This window comes from Pantherophis guttatus, chromosome 9, assembly GCF_059756535.1.
Source record: "Pantherophis guttatus breed Tessera chromosome 9, ASM5975653v1, whole genome shotgun sequence".
NCBI classification, from domain to species: Eukaryota; Metazoa; Chordata; class Lepidosauria; order Squamata; family Colubridae; genus Pantherophis; species Pantherophis guttatus.
This window is the reverse complement of record NC_142071.1, coordinates 17,501,292-17,521,515: the sequence shown is the minus strand read 5'-3', so window position 1 is coordinate 17,521,515 and position 20,224 is coordinate 17,501,292. Positions and strand designations below refer to the sequence as shown.

The following is a 20,224-nucleotide window of genomic DNA, read 5'->3' as shown; positions in this document are numbered from 1 at the left end:
TATTACCTTTTTGCCTTTTTGCCATGGTTATTAAGTGAATCGCTGCAGTCATTAAGTGAATCAGGCAATTGCTAAGTGAACCGGGTTTCCCCCATTGACTTTGCTTGTTGGAAGCTGGCTGGGAAGTTCTCAAATGGTGATCAGATGACCCCAGGATGCTGCAACTGTCAGAAATCCATGCTAGTTGCTAAGCGCTCAAATTTTAATCGCATGACCGTGAGGATGCTGCCATGGTTGTAAATGTGAGGACCAGTCATTTTTCGCATACTTAAGGCCAATCAAAATAAAAGCACCTATTAGCACATCCAGAGCTGCATTCTTCGTCTCTCTCTCTCTCTCTCTCTCTCTCTCCCTCTCTCCCTCTCTTCCCGCATGCCTATATACATACAATGCCATCAATAGGGTCTACTTTGTATACACGTTGTATAGGTTTATGCTGCATATCATCCACTTTTAAATCCAATCACTATTCCTTTCACATTCTAAATTAGATGGGAAAAGTCTGCAAAGATCACATCCAGCATTTTTCTCCTAAATGATTTGAGACTTAATTGTCTCATGTAACTAATGCTAGCAAGTAATTCCGGGAACTGAAATTTAACTCAACATTTTTGGAGGGCTTTAGGTTGGGGAAGACCGGCCTAGTTTAAGTATAATCCATTTGTGGCCATTTGTGGCAGAGCAATAGCAACAGCAATGGCACTTAGACTTATATACCGCTTCACAGTGCTTTACAGCCTCTCTAAGAGGTTTACAGAGTGGGCATATTGCCCCCAACAATCTGGGCCCTCATTTTACCAACCTCAGAAGGATGGAAGGCTGATGAAAGGCTTGAGCCAGTGGGAATTGAACTACCAAACTGCTGGCAGTCGGCAATCAGCTGAATTAACCTGCAGTACTGCATTCTAACCATTGCACCACCACAGCTCTTACAAGTAGAACATAGAGCAAGAGATAGCTTTATGTTGTACTGTTGTCAAACTATCTTTTCTAATGCAGTTTAGCCCAGTTTCATTATAGAGTCAAAATCTGAATTACAGTGTAGAGAAGTATGCTAAACACTGCTGATCACAGATTGGCATTTCTCTACTTTGGACTTGACTGGCCTGAAGGACCTTTGATTTTGCAAAGGTTTTATCATCATCAGCTCCTACTATAGGATTTACTCGTTTGCAAATCCATCTTGCAACATCAGAGCACATGACAAGACCTGCTGGATCGTAATCACAGGTCTGCCCAGCAGCCCCACTTTTAATTTATCCATAAGAGTTAGCAACCCATACCAGAAGCATAAGAACATGTTGATCAGTGTTCCGTATCAGTTTATACAAGACTGCCACCTAATGTCTTCAAACAAGTTTGTTATGAATAAATCATTAAACCTCTTACACAATTTTCTACAATCTAATTTCTTCTAGATATGTTGTGTTTCAACTTCCAGAATTATCACTGTGGATTCCAAGGAACCTGGAAAGTGTTAAGATAAGAAAGACTTGTGTGTTTAAAGAGGTACTCTATGTATCACATAATGGCTGAACTATTTATTTATTGAGAAACAGAGAGAAAGAGGAAGAGAAAGAGAAAGAGAAGGAAGAGGAGGAGGAGGAGGAGGAGGAGGAGGAGGAGGAGGAGGAGGAGGAGGAGGAGGAGGAGGAGGAGGAGGAGGAGGAGGAGGAGGAGGAGGAGAAATGTTATAAAATATTTAATATGCTTTATGAAAAGGGCTCAGGTGAAGAAAAACATATGTTAAAGTTTAAGATGTCTCACAATGCTTCACCATGTTGGCTGCAGTAGATGACTATCTAGTTGATGAAATATGTCTTTTATAAGCAAAATTATTTATGGTTGTAATCCTGAAACTCTTAACTATGTATAAGTCAGACAGGATTGAATGCAACATCTAGGAATAAACATAGATAAAACTGCAATCCAAACATACTTTCTTCACTGTTAGAAATAGCAATTGTGTAGTCTTTCAGTTCTCCTACCTATTAGCAATACATTCATAAGTCTCACAAGGTTTGGATGGAATCACCAGATTTTATGGCAACTAGCTGGTCATCACCATTTTTTTGCAAATAAAAAAAGCTGAAGCAATAATTGTATGCTGTTTGGCGGATGTTACATATAGCAAGTTAGTGCTCTTTGAAACATGCAGAACTTTGGAGCATCAAACCTACCGTAATTACATGAAGCAAGTTCAGGCAATCAGTGGAAACACTGGGGTTCACTTTTTAATCTAGAAACAGGATCCAAACTTCTTCCATTTACTAGGCAAAACCCATTGGCATGTGCAAAAATGCCTAGAGTTGACTTACTGCTATCTCTGGAAACAGTCACAGGAAAGGGAGTTGTCTCTATATACACAGGCACATATATACACTCTGCCAGCTGTCTTTAAGCATTGATTTCCATGGTGTTGGGCTCCCCCTGTTGCTCTCGGATAAGATGAGGCCCTGCAGTCCGAACCAAGCGAGTGGCATTTGGGGCCCGTCCAGGTGAGCTGGGGGGCCTGGTGGGGGAGCTCTGTGTTCTGGAAGTGACCGGAGACCTGGCAGGGGAGCGATGGTGTCTACGGGCAGCCCAAACAGGCAGTCCAGGGGATCTTGCAGGAGGAGGTGGAGAACTGGAATAACTGGGTGGTAAAGGTTGAATAGCTTCTCTGGAGTCAGGGATGGATTCCACTTCAGCTTCAGGAGAATCCTTTGAAAAACAGGAAAATACAGGAAGCTGTAGTCATAAATAAAAAATAGACTCCAACATCCTCATGAATGCTGACAACTGTTAGAAAAGCAGATTGAATTCATGCATTTATTAGTATTTAAGCAATTGCATATACCATTCATTTATGATCCAGGTTCCCAAATTAACCTCTTAATTTTTTACTATTAGCTTGCTTTAAGAGGAAAAGCGGTATGTAACCACTACTACGATATCATCAGTGGGTAATTGACAGTTGTCTATGGAAATTCTGAATTATCCAGGTCCCAAAGGTGCTTTTTCCAAAAGGCAACTGGACTTTCTTGCTTTGAAAATGTTTCTCTTCTCATCCAAGAATCTTCTTCAGTTCTGAAGAGAAATGCACTGAGAGCTGAAGAAGCTTCTTGGATGAGAAGCAAGACATTTTCAAAGCAAGAAAGTCTAGTTGCCTTTTGGAAAAAAAGCACCTTTGCGACATCATCTACAGTTAGATTCTCTCTAGCCAACCCAACCCTTTGGAATAACCTTACACCTGGGGTTTGAGGGGCCTCCACTCTTTTAGACTTTCAGGAGACTGTGAAAACCTGCCTCTCCCCCCAAATGTTGGGCTGGGATGGGGCTGTCAGGAGGTCAGTAGTTTGGTTGGAAGTTGAAAAGGTATTTTTATTCCATTGTTTTTATTGGTTGTTCTGAGCTGCTTACCAGATGAAATCACTAGCTGGTTCAGGCAGTCATATCAGTTCTTTAAATAAGTAAATAAATCAATTAAGAATTTGCTGGCCATAGGGAAATGGTTATATTATTAATATTGAATAACAGAATACCAGAATTGGAAGGAGCCTTGGAGGTCTTCTAATCCAACCCTCTGCTCTGCTCAAGCAGGAAATCCTACAACAGTTCAGACAAATGGTTGTCCAATCTCTTCTTTAAAACCTCCAAGGAAAACAAGGTTGTCTCCAATAGCAAAGAGATAAAGCCACAATCTTTTCCAGGTTCACATCAATCCTAGAAGACCTCACATTATAATGTTGAATCTTTCAGTAGGCTTGCTGATATCATCTGTATGAAGGTTAACTGTTGACATGTGAGTTAAAGCAGTCCCCAAAGCACACAGCATGCAATATACCGTACCTTGTCCTTCAGGATATACAAAGCCACTGGATTCTTGCGTTCATGTTCACTGCTTCTAGGAACAACCTCAACTGCATAACAAAGCAAAAATGGAAATTGATATTGTTTCAGGGTCTTTTTAATGTGTAAAAACAACTCCTGTGAACAAGTTGGGAATGTGCCAGTGATAGGCAGCTTATAAGTACCGTGTTTCTCCGAAAATAAGACCCTGTCTTATATTTAATAAGAGCCTTGGTGGCGCAGTGGACTAAGTGCTGTTAAAGTAGCACTTAGTTGCCAGCTGCCTGCAATTACTGCAAGTTCAAATCTCACCAGGCTCAAGGTTGACTCAGCCTTCCATCCTTTCGAGGTAGGTAAAATGAGGACCCGGTTTGTGGGGGCAATAAGCTGACTTTGTATTAAAAAAGAACATCGCTTGGGGGGGCCGAAAGCCCTACTAAGCAGGTATATACAAAAGTATGAAGGCTATTGCTTAATGTATTGTAAGCCGCCCTGAGTCTCCGGAGAAGGGCGGCATATAAATCGAACCAATAAATAAATAAATAAATACATTTTTTTGAACCCTGAAATAAGTGCTTGGCCTTATTGCCATGCATTCAAAAGCCCGATTGGGCTTATTATCAGGGGATGTTTTATTTTGGGGGAAACAGGGTACCTTGGTAAAAAGACCAAGTTCTATCATTGCATTAAGATCTCTGTTGTTATAGATCTTTCCCGCAACATCTTTGTCCATCTCTGTTAATATATATCTATGGTTGTGGCTGATCTGCATCTTTACTTACCAAGACTGAATCTGCAGTCAAGTAGCCTGCCTTGACCTCTGGCGCTCTTGTTGACCCAATTTGATGTACTTGACTGGGTTACTTCAATTGAATTTGTCTAAAATAGCCTGTCTCTTCCTTTACTTTTTCAGCAGCATAAACCCCATATCTCCAAATTAAAGCAAGGTTCCATTTTTCATTCTCATTGATAAAAACCATCCTCTATACATTTGTGTAAACCTCATTAAGAAGTTCTGTAAATTAAGAATCCTTCTCACAACTTAGCCGGATATTAGTAAGATGGGATGTCAATAATATGCTGACTAGGAGTTCTGGATATTGTGACCCCGCACATCTGGAGAGCATCAGATGGGAAAGGTTGTCATAGAAAGATCCCAGTGTAGTATGGGAGAATTATTTTACCATTGTGTTTTAAGCGTTCTTCGTTCTGGTCCAGGTATTCTGAGGAACTTTCCTTCTCTAGTTTCCTTTTGTTCCTACAATGAAAGAGAGCCCAAGAGCTTGTCTTAGTGATATTCCTTGCTTATGGTAAAGCCATCTTGATACTCTATGGATGAGATACCACATACAATGGACAGCTGGCATTTCAGTCTCAAATGCTACCTTCCAACGAAGCTGAGCAAAATGTGTCCCATGATGACCTGTGGGAAATGCCAGACTTGTATGCCGCACTCTTTCCAGATTTGTTCAGTGTTCCACCAACCAGAAAGAGCAACTAACAAGTCTTTTTCTTGATGAAGCAATATAAATTTGGGAAGAAATTACTACAAGGGGGGAAAAAATTAAGAAACTCTCTCATACACATATATGTTTTCTACTAGTACCCAATATCTGCTGATACATCCCCTACTGAAAACAAAACACTGGAGAAAAATTAGAAAAATCATAGTGCAGGGTACAGATGGCCAAGGCTCTTACCTGAAAGAGATGGCCTGTCTTTTGTGTAAGAGCCTTTAGCCAACATTTTTGGAGTCTCATGAAGAAAGACTCATTAAGCTAAAATTGTACTGTAGGAATTAATGTATATACAAACTATGGATTCTTTTTAAGGACAACTGAAACACTATTAATCCAGGAATTATAGTATGCAGAGACTAACAGTCTATTCTGGATCAGCCAAGAGTGGGTCTGGTCTACCATGCTTTGCCATTCTCCAGAGATTTGAAGAAATGAATTGGATCTGGAGTTTGTAACAAAATCCCTATGCCTGTGTGACTGCAGAGACAAAGACAGTTCAGCATGTGGTCCTTGGTTGTGACTCTCCAGAACCCTACTTAGCACTGTCACCCATCCTACAAAACAGATGAGTTTTACACTAAACTGCTGCTGTCAGATACCAATCAAGATACAACAAGAGTGTTGCCATCTATTATCCAGCTGTAATGAAGAGAAGATAATTGCTGATTTCTTCAGCTAACTTTAATTTCATTTTACAGTTCCTATTTTGAAATGTTAGGCTACCTCTCATTAACTGAAATATTATTATATAGAGCTCTGATCTTTAATCATCATAAAGGATTTTATTTCATCCAGAATTTCACTAGCATGCATTATCAGGAAGCAGTTTCACATCCATCTACTCTAATCCAAGGAAAAAGAAAACCTGTGGTAAATTATTTCTTTCCACGTCAGGATCTTAGGTTTGCTCCAGTTATATGTACAACCTTATAAAGAACCCAGCTGTACATATTTGAAGCTGCTGAAGAGATACACACAATGAGAAGTGACAAAGAGAGCAAGCAATGATGAAAATGACTTTCATTTGAAAAGAAACAGTTTTGCAGAATGGATCTCTGAATCCCAGTTTCACTTCCCTTGATTGGCTGATCCTTCAACGTGATTAATAGGATTGATTTATTAAATAAACCTTGGGCTGCACTGCTAAATGCCTTCTAAAAGCATGGATTGGTTTTCTTAATATAGTATTGTTCCAAGGCAAATCGATAATTTCCCTTTGCGATTTTGCTGGGAAAAATGGAGAAATGGGTGCATCATTTTGAAAGTAGGATTTTTTCAGATCTCAAGTAAGTGGCTAGATTTGATACCACCCCAGTACCAGAGCCAGCAGTTTCACCAAGGTTACAGTAAAGCAAAAATTAAACCATCTGCTATTAGGAAATGGCTTGTCTTAAAATGTGTCTCATTTCATTCGGGGGAAAAATTGAGGACATTAGTAATTGTAGATAATGAGCAGGTCTATATTTCCCAATAGAGACATTATGTAGATATAGATAATATGCATTCAGGTTCATACTTCTTGGATGGTTTCCAGCAGGCACAAACGGTCACTAAGGTACCCAGAAGGAAAATTCCCCCGGTGGACAGGATTATATAGAGGGAGCTCCTTCCTACGAAAAGACAAAAATTGAATTAGAGATGTGATTAATTAAATGAAAAGAGTGACACTTGAGATTCGCCTAAACCTCAAGGATTAAACTAAAAGGTTATGCTGAGTTTCTGATCTCTGAGGGGAAAGGTAACATTATCAGGAAGATATTTGATGAAAGCTTCTGCTTTTATACTTGTACATATATTGTACATACACATATAACTGCAGGCTGGAATCCCTGAGAACTAAAATCCCTTCCTTCCTTCCTTCCTTCCTTCCTCCCTCCCTCCCTCCCTCCCTCCCTCCCTCCCTCCCTCCCTTCCTAAGACTATTATAAGCTGTTATTCTTTCAAAATAGTGCCTTAGCACCTTAATATTACATAGCAAGGGGTAGCCAAAAATAACGTGTTTCCTTGAAGAACTGGAAGTTCACACCATGCAAGAATCGAGGGCCATCTGGCTACAGTCTGTACAACTGTGGCCTTACCCTTGATTTATAACTACCTCCTGAGTTTTATTTAGAGGCAATATTTCACGCTCTTGTTTTAGAGAATCCATGGAGACCTGGCTGCCTTCTTTGGCATTACCTGCCAATTCTAGCTTAGTAGCCAACAAAACATCTCCATTCTTCTGCGCTCCCTTTTATTTTGTAGGATACTGTCAAGGAAGGGGGAAGGGTCATGCCTGGATCAGGTCAAGTTTCTGAACCAAAATAATGTTTTATTTTAGATATTATTCTCCATATTCTTGTAGGGGAAATAGTAAGTACCTAACTCTGGCGCAACAATAAGAACAGAAAGTTATGGAACTTCCGGTTGATGTCGCAGTGGGAAGAGACTGGAAAATAGAAAGCTCTGATGAGCCGTGCAAAATCCAGCTGGATGAACCGCTGCCAGGAGGCTTTCGAGCCATAGCCATCTTGTAGGGATGGTGAAGAAAGGCGAGGCGTTTTGTGAACCATGAGGAATTGGCAATTTCCTCGCTGGAACAGAAACAGCTCTCCTGAAGCAGTAGTGGGGGTGGCGACCATCTTATGGTGGCCCCCTAGAAGCTGGGACAACCAAACCGAAGAATTGTGAAGGAGTAGCGATTGGATGGTGTGCTAGAACTGAGTGAGATAAATGCCAATTTATACTAAGAAAAATTAAAATTGAAGTTTTAAAAGAATTTCTGAGCTTTGACTAGCAGCTATTTGGCATTTGGGGGAAAAAACATAATCGTGGAAAAAGAGAAGGTGTGGACTGTAGTATAAAGAAACTAAGAGAAAGTCTTGTTTTTGGAAAATTGGGAAAAGCAAAAGATTTTTAAAAGGAAAAAAATGATTTTAGGAAGAAAACAATAATTTATAAAGAGAACTTTTAAAAATCATTGGACATTTTGACAAACAATTGGATAAAATAGCCTGCATTGTAACGGAGTAGAAATGGAGAGTGCCATCTACTGGAGGAAAGAAAAAGCACTATAACATTCCATTCAAGTAGACAAAAGAGAAGAAATAGGAGCTGGAAATTTTGACTTTGGCTGTATAGAAGAAGATAATTAGGACACTGTGAGAATATTTAAGGAGTGACTGTGTTTTACATCTGGGTGGTTGTTTTATTTCCCTTCTCTTCTGGAAGATAGTTTTATAACTGGATTTGACTGTTGCTGAATTGGGACAATAATTAATAATTGAGAAGAACATTTTAACTTTAAAAAACAAAGGAATAATTGAAGAAGAAAAGAAGAAAAGAAGAGGAGATATAAGAAAATTATACAGACAAAATTTTGGCTAAGTGCATAGATTGGGGAAGTATTAGTAACCTTTTAAATTGTCATAAAATGGAGTTGCAGATGTATGAAGAGCTACTTTTGATGTTTAAAAGCATGTGTGAATCTTTAACAGCAAAAAGAAATGGAAAATTCATTTAAATATACAGAACAAGAAAATGAAGAGAAGTTGGAAGAGGGAAATTTAAATGAGAAACAAGAAATTAACAATGTTGAAGAAAAAATATTAAAAAATAGAAATCAAATAGAGAGCATTATAGAAATGGTTGGGAATGTAAAAAGAGCTGAGAGGAAAGGGGGAAAACTCCCCCTAAAAAATGAACAGGCAAAAGGAAAGAAGGGGAAAACCTGGAAGAGACAAGTGAAAGCTTTGGTGAAGGATGTTCAAACACAACAAAAAAAGTTAAATGGAACCCAGAAGATGAAATGTAACATATATAAAAAAATAAAAAAGAGGTTAGAGCGAGTTAAAGGGTCATGCAAAACATTATTAGAAAAGGGAATGCTAAAAAAGATTTAGAGATGATAGTTAAAGATGAAGGATGATGGGGTAAAAGTTGGCAAATAAAAATGAGGTAGATCAATAAATGGGAATGGAAAAGTAGACAGAATAATAATAATAATAATAATAATAATAATAATAATAATAATAATAATAATAATAATAATAATAATAATAATAATAATAATAATAATGATAATTGTATTTTTGATAGTTTTTAAAATTAGAATGGAATTTTAATTGTTATTGAATTGAATTGAATTGAATTTATTAAATTTTTATACTGCCCTTCTCCCAGAGGGACTCAGGGCGGTGAACAGCCAGGATTAAAATACATACAATATGAAAATTAAAATAATTTAAAACATAATTAAATCCATTTGGCTTCCCCAATTTAAAACCCTTTACCCATAAAACAATTAAAAATTTTAAGCCAGCCCGGCTTGCTGAAAGAAGAAGGTCTTCAGAGCCCGGCAGAAAGTATGGAGGTTCGGGATCAATCGTATTCCTGGGGATAGCTCATTCCAGAGGGCGGGTGCCCCCACAGAGAAGGATTTCCGCCAGTCGACATTGTTTGACCGACGGCACCCTGAGGAGACACTCTCTGTGGGAGCGTATTGGTTGGTGGGAGGTTGTCGGTGGCAGAAGGTGGTCTCGTAGGTACCCAGGCCTTAAGCCATGGAGCGCTTTAAAGATGAGTACCAATACTTTGATGCACACCTGAGGAGTTAGACCAAGCTGTACCTCAAAATTACAAGTAAAACACAATTCAGCCAGGAAACATATCCTTTGACACAGAGGTCAGAGTTGCAAAAGAAACACATATTCATATTCCTCACAGTCTGAAAAGCCCAAACACATTTAATTTTAATGGGCAAGCTTTCCCTGAAGAGTTAGACCAAGCTGTATATCCCAATTGGTGAAAGGACTCAATTCAGCCAGAAAACGTAACTGTTGACATAGAGCTCAGATTTGCAAAGGAAACACATATTCATGATTCTCAGAGTCTGAAAACCCCAAAACACATTCAATTTTCAAAGGCAAGCATTCCCTGAAGAGTTAGACCAAGATGTATCTCAGAATTGGTGTAAGGACTCAATTTCAGCCAGAAAACTTAACTGTTGACACAGAGCTAAGGTTTGCAAAGGAAACACACATTCATATTCCCCACTGTCTGAAAAGCCCAAAACACATTCAATTTTCAAAGGCAAGCTTTCCCTGAGGTGTTAGACCAAGCTGTATCTCAGAATTGGTGTAAGGACTCAATTTCAGCCAGAAAATTTAACTGTTGAGCTCTGTGTCAAAAAATATCTTTTCTGGCTGAATTGAGTTCTACTTGTAATTTTGAGGTACAGCTTGGTCTAACTCTTCAGGGAAAGCTTGCCTTTGAAAATTGAATGTGTTTTGGGTTTATCAGACTATGTGCTTCTTTTGCAAATCTGAGCTCTGTGCCAACAATTAAGTTTTCTGGCTAAATTGAGTCCTACTGCGAATTCTGAGATACAGCTTCGGCTAACTCCTCAGGAAAAGGTTGCCTTTGAAAATTGAATGTGTTTTGGGCTTTTCAGACTCCAAGGGGAATGAATATGTGTTTCTTTTGCAAATCTGAGCTCTGTGTCAAAAGATATGTTTTCTGGCTGAATTGAGTTCTACTTGGAATTCTGAGATATAGCTTGGTCTAACCCCTCAGGGAAACTTCGCCTTTGAAAATTGAATGTGTTTTGGGCTTTTCACACTCTGAGGAACAAGAATATGTGTTTCCTCTGCAAATCTGAGCTCTGTGCCAACAATTACGTTTTCTGGCGAAATTGAGTCCTACTGCGAATTCTCAGATACAGCTTCGCCTAACTCCTCAGGGAAAGGTTGCCTTTGAAAATTGAATGTGTTTCGGCCTTTTCAGACTCCAAGGGGCATGAACAGGTGTTTCCTTTGCAAATCTGAGCTCTGTGTCAAAAGATACGTTTTCTGGCTAAATAGAGTTTTACTTGTAATTCTGAAATACACCTTGGTCTAACTCCTCAGGGAAAGCTCACCTTTGAAAATTGAATGTGTTGAGCTTCCGGTGGCTCCGCAGACCGACGAGGACGGTCTCTATAGACCGCCAGCCACCCGATCTGTTAAAACCGCCCTGATAGCGCTAAACAGCTGTCCGGCGGTTTGAAAAAACTCTCCTTTGGGCAAAGAAGGAGAGGAGAGTCGGAGGGGGTGGGTAGAGCTCCCCGTAAGTCACTGGATTAACTCCAGGGACTCGGAGGGTGAGAGCTCCCCAGTTCACCCCTCCCAATGCTCCGGATCGCTGGTGCCTCTGTTTATCAGAGCAAGTCGTCTGCATCCAATTCTGCCGGCAAACAGTGAGTTTTATTGATTTCTATCAAGGCAGACAGAGCGGAAGCAAGAATGCAAGCTTTTTAAAAGGAACAGAACTTAACTCCGTGAATACTTTGTTGCAAACGGAGCTCTCTTGAGCTGGAGGCTGGAGAGGAAGCCTTTGTTATGGGCGGAAGGGAAAGTGAAACTTAAAGGGAAACTGCTTGTTAAGAGCCCTCTGCCTGAAGAGTAAACTGCTGGAGATTGAGCAGAGTTTGAAGAGAGGATTGTTTATTTTGGAAAAACTTTGAAATACATTTTGTAAGCCTGTTTATAAGATTCTGTGGCTGCAAAAGGAAAAAACTTTTTTTAAAAATAAAATGGCTGCTAAACAACTAAAGCCACCAACTTCTAAAGGGGGAGGAGGTTCTCCTGTAGTGACTCAAAAACAACAACTTCCGGCTGACACACAGTCACAAGACCTTAAAGAATTTATAATGGGTGCCCTGAATAACCAGACAGAAATGATGAAAGAATTCTCAGAGGAGTTAAAGAATCTTACAAGTGTGGTGGAGGAAAAACATAATGAAATAAGAGATGACATTGTTTTTGCAGTTTCAGGACTGGCTACTCATATGTTAAAGATTGAGGAGAGAGTACGGGAAATTGATGATGCTAACTTGGAGCTTGCAACTAAAGTAGGAGAGGTTATGATACAAACAGAAAAAATGGATGATGAAATGGTTATGTTACAATACAGATCAATGGAATTTGCCCTGAGGCTGAGAGGCTTGAAAGAAAAGAGTGGTGAAAACTTAAAAGATGTTTGCTCCAATGCTTTAGCAGAGCTGATCTCAGAAAGGCCAGAAGATGTGGCAATTCAAGTGGACAAAATTTACAGGGTTAACTCCTGGCTGGCAAAACAAAAGCAGCTACCAAGAGATGTGGTGATTTATTTCACAACAAGGAGAGTCAGAAATGATATTTTGCAAGCTTCTTATAGAAACAAGATTAAAGTGGAGGGACAAGAGTTGGTGGTCCTGAAAGAGCTTCCTCCTAAAATGTTAAGAGACAGAAAGCAGTTTGGTTTTTTGGTGAATGAACTAAGAAACCAGCAGCTCCAGTACAGATGGGATGTTCCATTTGGGATAATAGTGACATACGCTGGGCAAAGATATCGCTTAAACACAGTTGGAAAGGCAAAAGATTTTTACGCCAATGTTTTAAAGGCGGGAAGGCCACCCTCACCAGGGGGTGCTAGAAAGCAAATGGAAATTATACAACAAGAGAAAGACGGAGGGCAATCACAAACTTATGCTCAAGCATTAGCTGGAGGAGCCAATCTGGAAGAAGATCCACTATTGAGTGGGGGTCCACCACCAACTCTTGAGCCATTAACGATGATACAGCTGCCAAAAGATCAACGATTGACAAGAGCTACTTACAAACAACATCTGGCACAACAGCCTCAAGATTCAACTCAACAAGCCCAAAAAACGCAAGCAGTGGGAGGAGCTAGGCCGAAGTCTAAAATGGCGGAGGAGGTTCAGCTGATGCTCTCAAAGCTTGGAACGCCCAGAGATGGCAAATAAATTTCTATCTTGGAATGTTAATGGTTTAAATTCTCCACAAAAAAGAAAGAAAATATTTCATTATTTGAAGCAATTTCAGAACGATGTTATTTGTTTGCAAGAAACGCATATTAAATCCTCAGACCAAAAGTACTTGATAAATTCGAAATTAGGTACACATTTTGTGGCATCAGCACCAGAAAAGAAAAATGGACTAGTTATATACGTTAAAAGAGGCCTGGTGGCCAATTTAATTGAGGCTGACACTCAGGGTAGATATATTGCAATCGAATTAATAACACAGAATGGGAAGCTGCTTGTAATTGGAGTATATGCACCTAATCAACAACAAGATAAATTTTACAAACTTTTACATACCAAAATATTACAATGGGATTATAGATCTTTACTTTTAATGGGTGATTGGAATGGGGTATTAAATACCCAGAAAGATAAAAAAAGTCTCTCCAAGACTTCCATGCGTGCTAAGTTGCCTAAATCTTTTTTTGATATCTTGGAGGATATGGAGCTTAGAGACATTTGGAAGAAAGAAATGTTTTGGAGAGTGATTTTACTTTTTTTTCAGATAGGCATCAATCTTTTTCTAGGATTGATTTTATACTAACCACAAATGATCTTTTTTCTAGGGTGAAGCATACGAAGATATGTCCAAGAACTTTAACTGATCATAGCCCGGTCTGGGTGGAACTAGAGCAGGAAAGAGGGGAAAGGAGGTCTTGGAGGTTAAATGAGAACTTATTTAGATATGAAGATAACTTGTGTGAGCTTAAAAAACAAATGAAAGAATTTTTTATTAACAATATGAATAAAGGAACTTCGATGGAGATGGTATGGGATGCGTGTAAGGCATATATGAGAGGAACATTAATTTTTTTGAATAATAAATATAGATTAAAACAACAAAACAGACGGAAAGAGATAGAGCAGGAAATTAAAAAGAAAGAACAATTGCTTATAATTAATCCGGGAGATAAAAAGGTAAAAGATATGATTAATATTTTAAGAGAGCAATTTAATATGTTAATGGCTGGGCAAGTAGCAACCAGTATACAATATGCCAGACATAATACATTTTGTAATGCTAATAAACCTGGGAGATGGTTGGCTTACACGATGAGGAAAAAACAGAAATCACGTGTTATAGACAAGATAGAATTTAGAGGTAAAGAGATTTATCAACAGAATTTAATAAAAAAGGCTTTTTTGGAGTTCTACACAAAGTTATATGCTAAAGATGCAATTCAAGAGGTCGATATTGATAGATATTTAAAGATGGAGATTCCTGAACTAACGCTGGAACAGAGAGAGAGATTGAATCAGCCAATAACTTCCGAGGAAATTGTTGGGGTAATTAAACAATTAAAAATAGGTAAGGCTCCAGGAACAGATGGACTAACAGCTGTTTATTATAAACATTTACAATCTGAAATGTTAGAACCACTCAAAATTTTATTTAATAAAATACAAGTAGGAGGAGGAGTACCACCTTCTTGGAAAACAGCCTTTGTCTCACTAATTCCAAAGGAGGATCAAAATTCCATTAAACCTGAGAATTTCAGGCCAATTTCACTTCTGAATACTGATTATAAGATTTTTGCTAAAATATTAGCTAATAGATTAATGCCAGTTATGCAACAAATAATTCACAATGATCAATCAGGGTTTATAAAAGGGAGACAAATGAGATATAATGTTAGACAAATTGTAAATTTACTGGAATATTTGGAAAAAAATAACCAAGTTCCTGCAGCATTTATATTTTTGGATGCAGAGAAGGCATTTGATCATTTGAACTGGCAATTTTTGTTTAAAATAATAGAGAAAATGCACTTTGGGGAATACTTTTCACAATCAATTAGAGCGATATACCAGCAGCAAACCGCACAAATTATAATTAATGGAGGTTTAACAGAGGCTTTTAAAATTGAGAAAGGAACAAGGCAGGGGTGTCCTCTGTCCCCACTATTATTTATTTTGACTCTGGAGGTACTATTGAATAAGATACGTGACTCAGAAAAGTTGAAGGGTATTGTAATTAGACAACAAGATTATAGATTAAGAGCATTTGCAGATGACTTCGTTATTACCTTATCCCAACCTATAGAGTCAGTTCCATATATATTGGATATAATTGATCGGTACGGGAAAGTATCAGGATTTAGAGTTAATTCACATAAGACAAAGATGATAGTTAAAAATATGACTAAACTTGAAAGAGATAAACTAGTAAGATTAACAGATTTTGAAATAGTTAAAAAGGTTAAATATTTAGGGGTATACATAGTAGCTTCAAACACAAAATTATACAAAAACAATTATGAGGTACTTTGGCAGAAGGTACAGAAGGATATGGAAAATTGGAAAAAATTACAGTTGTCTTTATTGGGTAGAATTGCAGCAATTAAAATGAATGTTTTACCTAGATTTTTATTTTTGTTCCAAATGTTACCTGTGCTTAAGAAAGATGAAAATCTGAGAGAATGGCAGAAAGGTGTTAATATTTTTATTTGGGCTGGGAAAAAACCCAGAATAAAAATGAAAATTATACAAGATACACGTGAAAGAGGGGGTCTTAAAATGCCTAATTTAAGATTATATTATGAAGCAGCGGTCTTATCACAAATTAGTGATTGGTTTAATTTAACTGAGGGGAGAATTTTGAATTTAGAAGGTTATGATTTGTTATATGGATGGCATGCTTATTTGTTATATGATAAAAAAGTGGATAAAGTATTTAAGGTTCATATATTAAGAAATGCTTTGTTAAGGGTTTGGAAAAAATATCAATATAAGTTAAACTATAAGATACCTTTATGGGCAAATCCTAGACATGCAATAGAAAATATAAGTACAGAACAAAAACAGGAGGTGATTACCTACAAAGAGCTTCTTATTATGGAAAGGGGGGGTAATGTATTTGAAATCATTAGATATACTGAGAGAAGAAGGTATAATTTATACATGGTTTCAGTATGGTCAACTTCAAGCTAGATGGAAGGAAGATCAAAAAACTGGCTTTGTGCAAAATGAGGAGAATTTGGTAAAACAAATTAGAGATCAAAAACAAATGCATATTAAAAGGTTGTATAACGTTTTATTGGAAATAGATTCTGAGACAGAATTGGTTAAAGACTGTATGATTAAATGGGCACAAAATTTTCAAGAGCCAGTAATGATGGAGACTTGGGAAAAGATTTGGATTAGAAATGTGAAATTTACACAAGCACAAAATCTAAGAGAAATTTTTTATAAAATGTTTTATAGATGGCATTTAGATCCTAAAAAATTATCATGTATGTATTCTAATGTGCGAGCTAAATGTTGGAGATGTGACTGATGATGCAACTTATTATCATATATGGTGGACTTGTAGTAAAATCAAAGCATTTTGGATAAAGATTTGGTGGGTGATGCAGAATATTTTTAAAAAGAGACTGAAATTTACTCCACAGTTGTTCTTATTGGGTATAACTACGGACTGTACAGTTGCAGAGACTAAATTGATTTTGAATTTGATAACAGCAGCAAGATTGTTGGTAGCACAACACTGGAAGAAGGACTTTTTGCCTACTATTGATGACTGGATATTGAAAGTAACTAATTTAGCTGAAATGGCTAAAATTTCAACATATCTGAAGGATCATACACAAGAAAGGTACATACAGGATTGGAGAAGATGGATTGATTATATACAAAATAAGTATCAGACCCAAAAATATCAAATAACTTATGAATGATTTCTTTTATTTGTATAAGTGTTATATAAGTGATATTAGAAGTATTATGTTTAAAAAATAGGATTTTATATATGGGGGGTTAAGAAAATTTTTTTTAGGGGTGTTAGTTTAATGATTGGTTATGCAATTTAGTTTATTGTTAAAGGTCAATAGAAATACCTTGTGTTCTGCTCTGGGAAGTCGGGGAGGGGGAGGGGGATTGGGAGGGGGGGTTTTGGGGAAAATGTGTATTGTTTTAAAACTTTTTCAATAAAAAAAAGAAAATTGAATGTGTTTTTCGCTTTTCAGATTCTGGGGAACATGAATATGTATTTCATTGGCAAATCTGAGCTCTGTGTCAAAAGTTACGTTTTCTGGCTGAATTGAGTCCAACCACCAATTTTGAGATACAGCTTGGTCTTAATCCTCAGGGAAAGTTCGCTTTTGAAAATCGAATGTGTTTTGGGCTATTCAGACTGTGGGAAACAGAAACATGTGTTTCTTTTGCAAATCTGAGCTCTGTGAAAAGCCCAAAACACATTCAATTTTCAACAGAGAACTTACCCTGCGTTAGACCAAGCTGTATCTCAGAATTCCAAGTAAAACACAATTCATCCAGAAAACATTATCTTTTAACACAGAGCTCAGAGTTGCAAAAGAAACACATACTCATATTCCTGAGTCTGAAAAGCCCAAAACACATTTAATTTTAAAAGGCAAGCTTTCCCTGAAGCGTTAGACCAAACTGCATCTCAAAATTGGTGGTTGGACTCAATTCAGCCAGAAAACATATCTTTTGACACAGAGGTCAGAGTTGAAAAAGAAACACATATTCATCTTCCTCAGAGTCTGAAAAGCCCAAAACACATTTAATTTTCAAAGGCAAGCATTCCCTGAAGAGTTAGACCAAGCTGTATTGGTGTAAGGACTCAATTCAGCCCGAAAACATAACTATTTACACAGAGCTCAGATTTGCAAAGGGAACACATATTCATGATTCTCAGAGTCTGAAAAGCCCAAAACACATTCAATTTTCAAAGGCAAGCATTCCCTGAAGACCAAGCTGTATATCACAATTGGTGAAAGGACTCAATTTCAGCCCAAAAACTTAACTGTTGGCACAGAGCTCAGATTTGGAAAAGAATTGGTCTGAGATCACAAATCTTATCTCTCTGTCAGAAAAATGTTTTCTGGCTGAATTCTACTTGTAATTTTGAGGTACAGCTTGGTCTAACTCTTCAGGGAAAGGTTGCCTTTGAAAATTGAATGGGTTTTGGGCTTTTCAGACTCCAAGGGGCATGAATATGTGTTTCTTTTGCAAATCTGAGCTCTGTGCCAACAATTAAGTTTTCTGACTGAATTGAGTCCTTACACCCATTCTGAGATATGGTCTTACTCCTCAGGGAAAGCTCACCTTTGAAAATTGAATGTCTTTTCGCTTTTCAGATTCTGGGGAACAGAATCCCACCTAAGATATTGATGGAAAGGAAGAAATTTGGTTTTCTGGTGATTGAGTTAAAAAAGAGAAATATTCCATTCAGGTGGGACGCCCCAGTTGGTATTATATTTAGATATCAAGGAGAAAGATATCAGCTAAATACTGTTGAAAGAGCGGAAGAATTTTATCAAAATAGGTTGAAAATGAACTTAACATCTTCAGGTATAATACAGGATAAGCAGAAGGAGCCGGAAATAAAGGTAAAATATCGAATTACAGAGACTGTACCAGATGAATTGCCTTTGGATTTATTGGATACCCCAGCTGGACTATCTACAAATTTGAGAGAAGTGGCATCTAACCTTAATGTGATGACTTATCAAGGCAAGGATAAGCATGGAAACCAATTAGGGGATATACAAGGGATAAAAAAGAAACATGAGATACAAAAACAAAATCAGCAAGACCAATCTACAAAGCAGAATAAAAACCGACCAGATGATACACAATTTGTAGAAAGGAAACCAGGATGGAAACCAAACCCACAAAAAGAAAAGAAAAAAAAAAGAAATAGGTGGCATAAAAATAGAAATTTCTAAATCAGGCAACAGTGAAGCCAGTGACTTTAAAATATGAATGATTATGTGTAAACATGGAAGAGGCGACGTATTGGTTAATATCATCCTGAGGATTGTGGCAGATCTCTGCATGGCCGTAATTTGGGGACATGAAACGAGCCTTAACCTGATGGATTTGAATTATCCACTTTGGAATTTCTTTTTGTGTTGATAAACATATTATATTATCTTGAATCACAAGGCAAGAGAATTATGCTGGGGCATGCAGCAGATCGGGTTGTTACCAACTACGATGATGGGAATTAATAATCCTGATGAAACCCATAATTATTACTATATGGAATATAATTATAATGTCACTCGGGTGGTTGTTTTTTTACTTTTATACATATAAGAAGATATTTACTACTGATGGGGGCAGATATGATTGAAGATCCTGAATAGACTGTTGCACCAGCAAGCTATGTTACCCGATTATGGATGTTGGTTTTACCAATCCAGTGGAAAGACCTCAAAGAAGATACTATATGGATTATAAATTTAAAGTCATTGTCTTTTCTTTTTTTTTATTTAGATATAATGGAAAATATAGACATATATTTTTAAGTAGTGTGGGCAGTGAATCAAAGATATTAAGAAAAGTTGTGTATGGTAATTTTGCATGATAGTGGGTGAATAAGCTAGTTAGTAGATTGATTAGTCTAAGAAAAGGGATTTTTAAGTGATATATTTAGGGGAGTGGAGGAAATGGATAGAGTGGAATAAATGTTAAACTAGATTTTATGGGGAAGGCCGCTTTGAAATGTTATAGTAATATATATAGAAGATTAAATGTTAAAGTAGGACTTATTGTATAGTTAAGTGGAGAAGTTATTCTATAATGTTATACTATAATGTCTTTTTTTTCTTTCTTTCTTTACTCTTTTCAGAAATGTATGGATAAAGGGGGATGTTATAATATTAATAATATTTTTAGTAAGTAAAGGTCAATATTTAGAGGAGGGAGTAAGTAATCTATTATGAATTAGGTTTTTTTTTGTTATGAAGAAGTCACAGGGGGGGATGGGTGGGGAGGGGGGTTAGGGAGCGGGAGGGGGAGGGGGAAAAAAGGGGGGGGAAATTTGTATTTGAAAACTTTTTCAATAAAAAAAAGAAAATTGAATGTGTTTTCGCTTTTCAGATTCTGGGGAACATGAATCTGTATTTCATTGGAAAATCTGAGCTCTGTGAAAAGCCCATAACACATTCAATTTTCAACAGAGAACTTACCCTGAGGAGTTAGACCAAGCTGTATCTCAGAACTCCAAGTAAAGCACAATTCAGCCAGAAAATATATGTTTTGACACAGGGCTTTTCACTACTCTGAGGAACATGAATAT

General features: G+C 37.5%; 1 protein-coding gene across 1 annotated transcript in view; it reads right to left on the bottom strand.

Annotated features, from left to right (window-relative positions):
• Nucleotides 1–1,806: 1,806 nt before the first annotated feature.
• Nucleotides 1,807–20,224, bottom strand: part of HEPACAM (hepatic and glial cell adhesion molecule) — a 338,475-nt gene continuing 320,057 nt past the window's right edge. The window contains exons 4-7 of the mRNA XM_060693541.2: nucleotides 6,868–6,961; nucleotides 5,016–5,089; nucleotides 3,832–3,902; nucleotides 1,807–2,703 (exon numbers count right to left, since the gene is read on the bottom strand). Coding sequence (XP_060549524.1) covers nucleotides 2,398–2,703; nucleotides 3,832–3,902; nucleotides 5,016–5,089; nucleotides 6,868–6,961 — 545 coding nt within the window. The 3' untranslated portion in view covers nucleotides 1,807–2,397. The remainder of the gene's footprint in view (nucleotides 2,704–3,831; nucleotides 3,903–5,015; nucleotides 5,090–6,867; nucleotides 6,962–20,224) is intronic.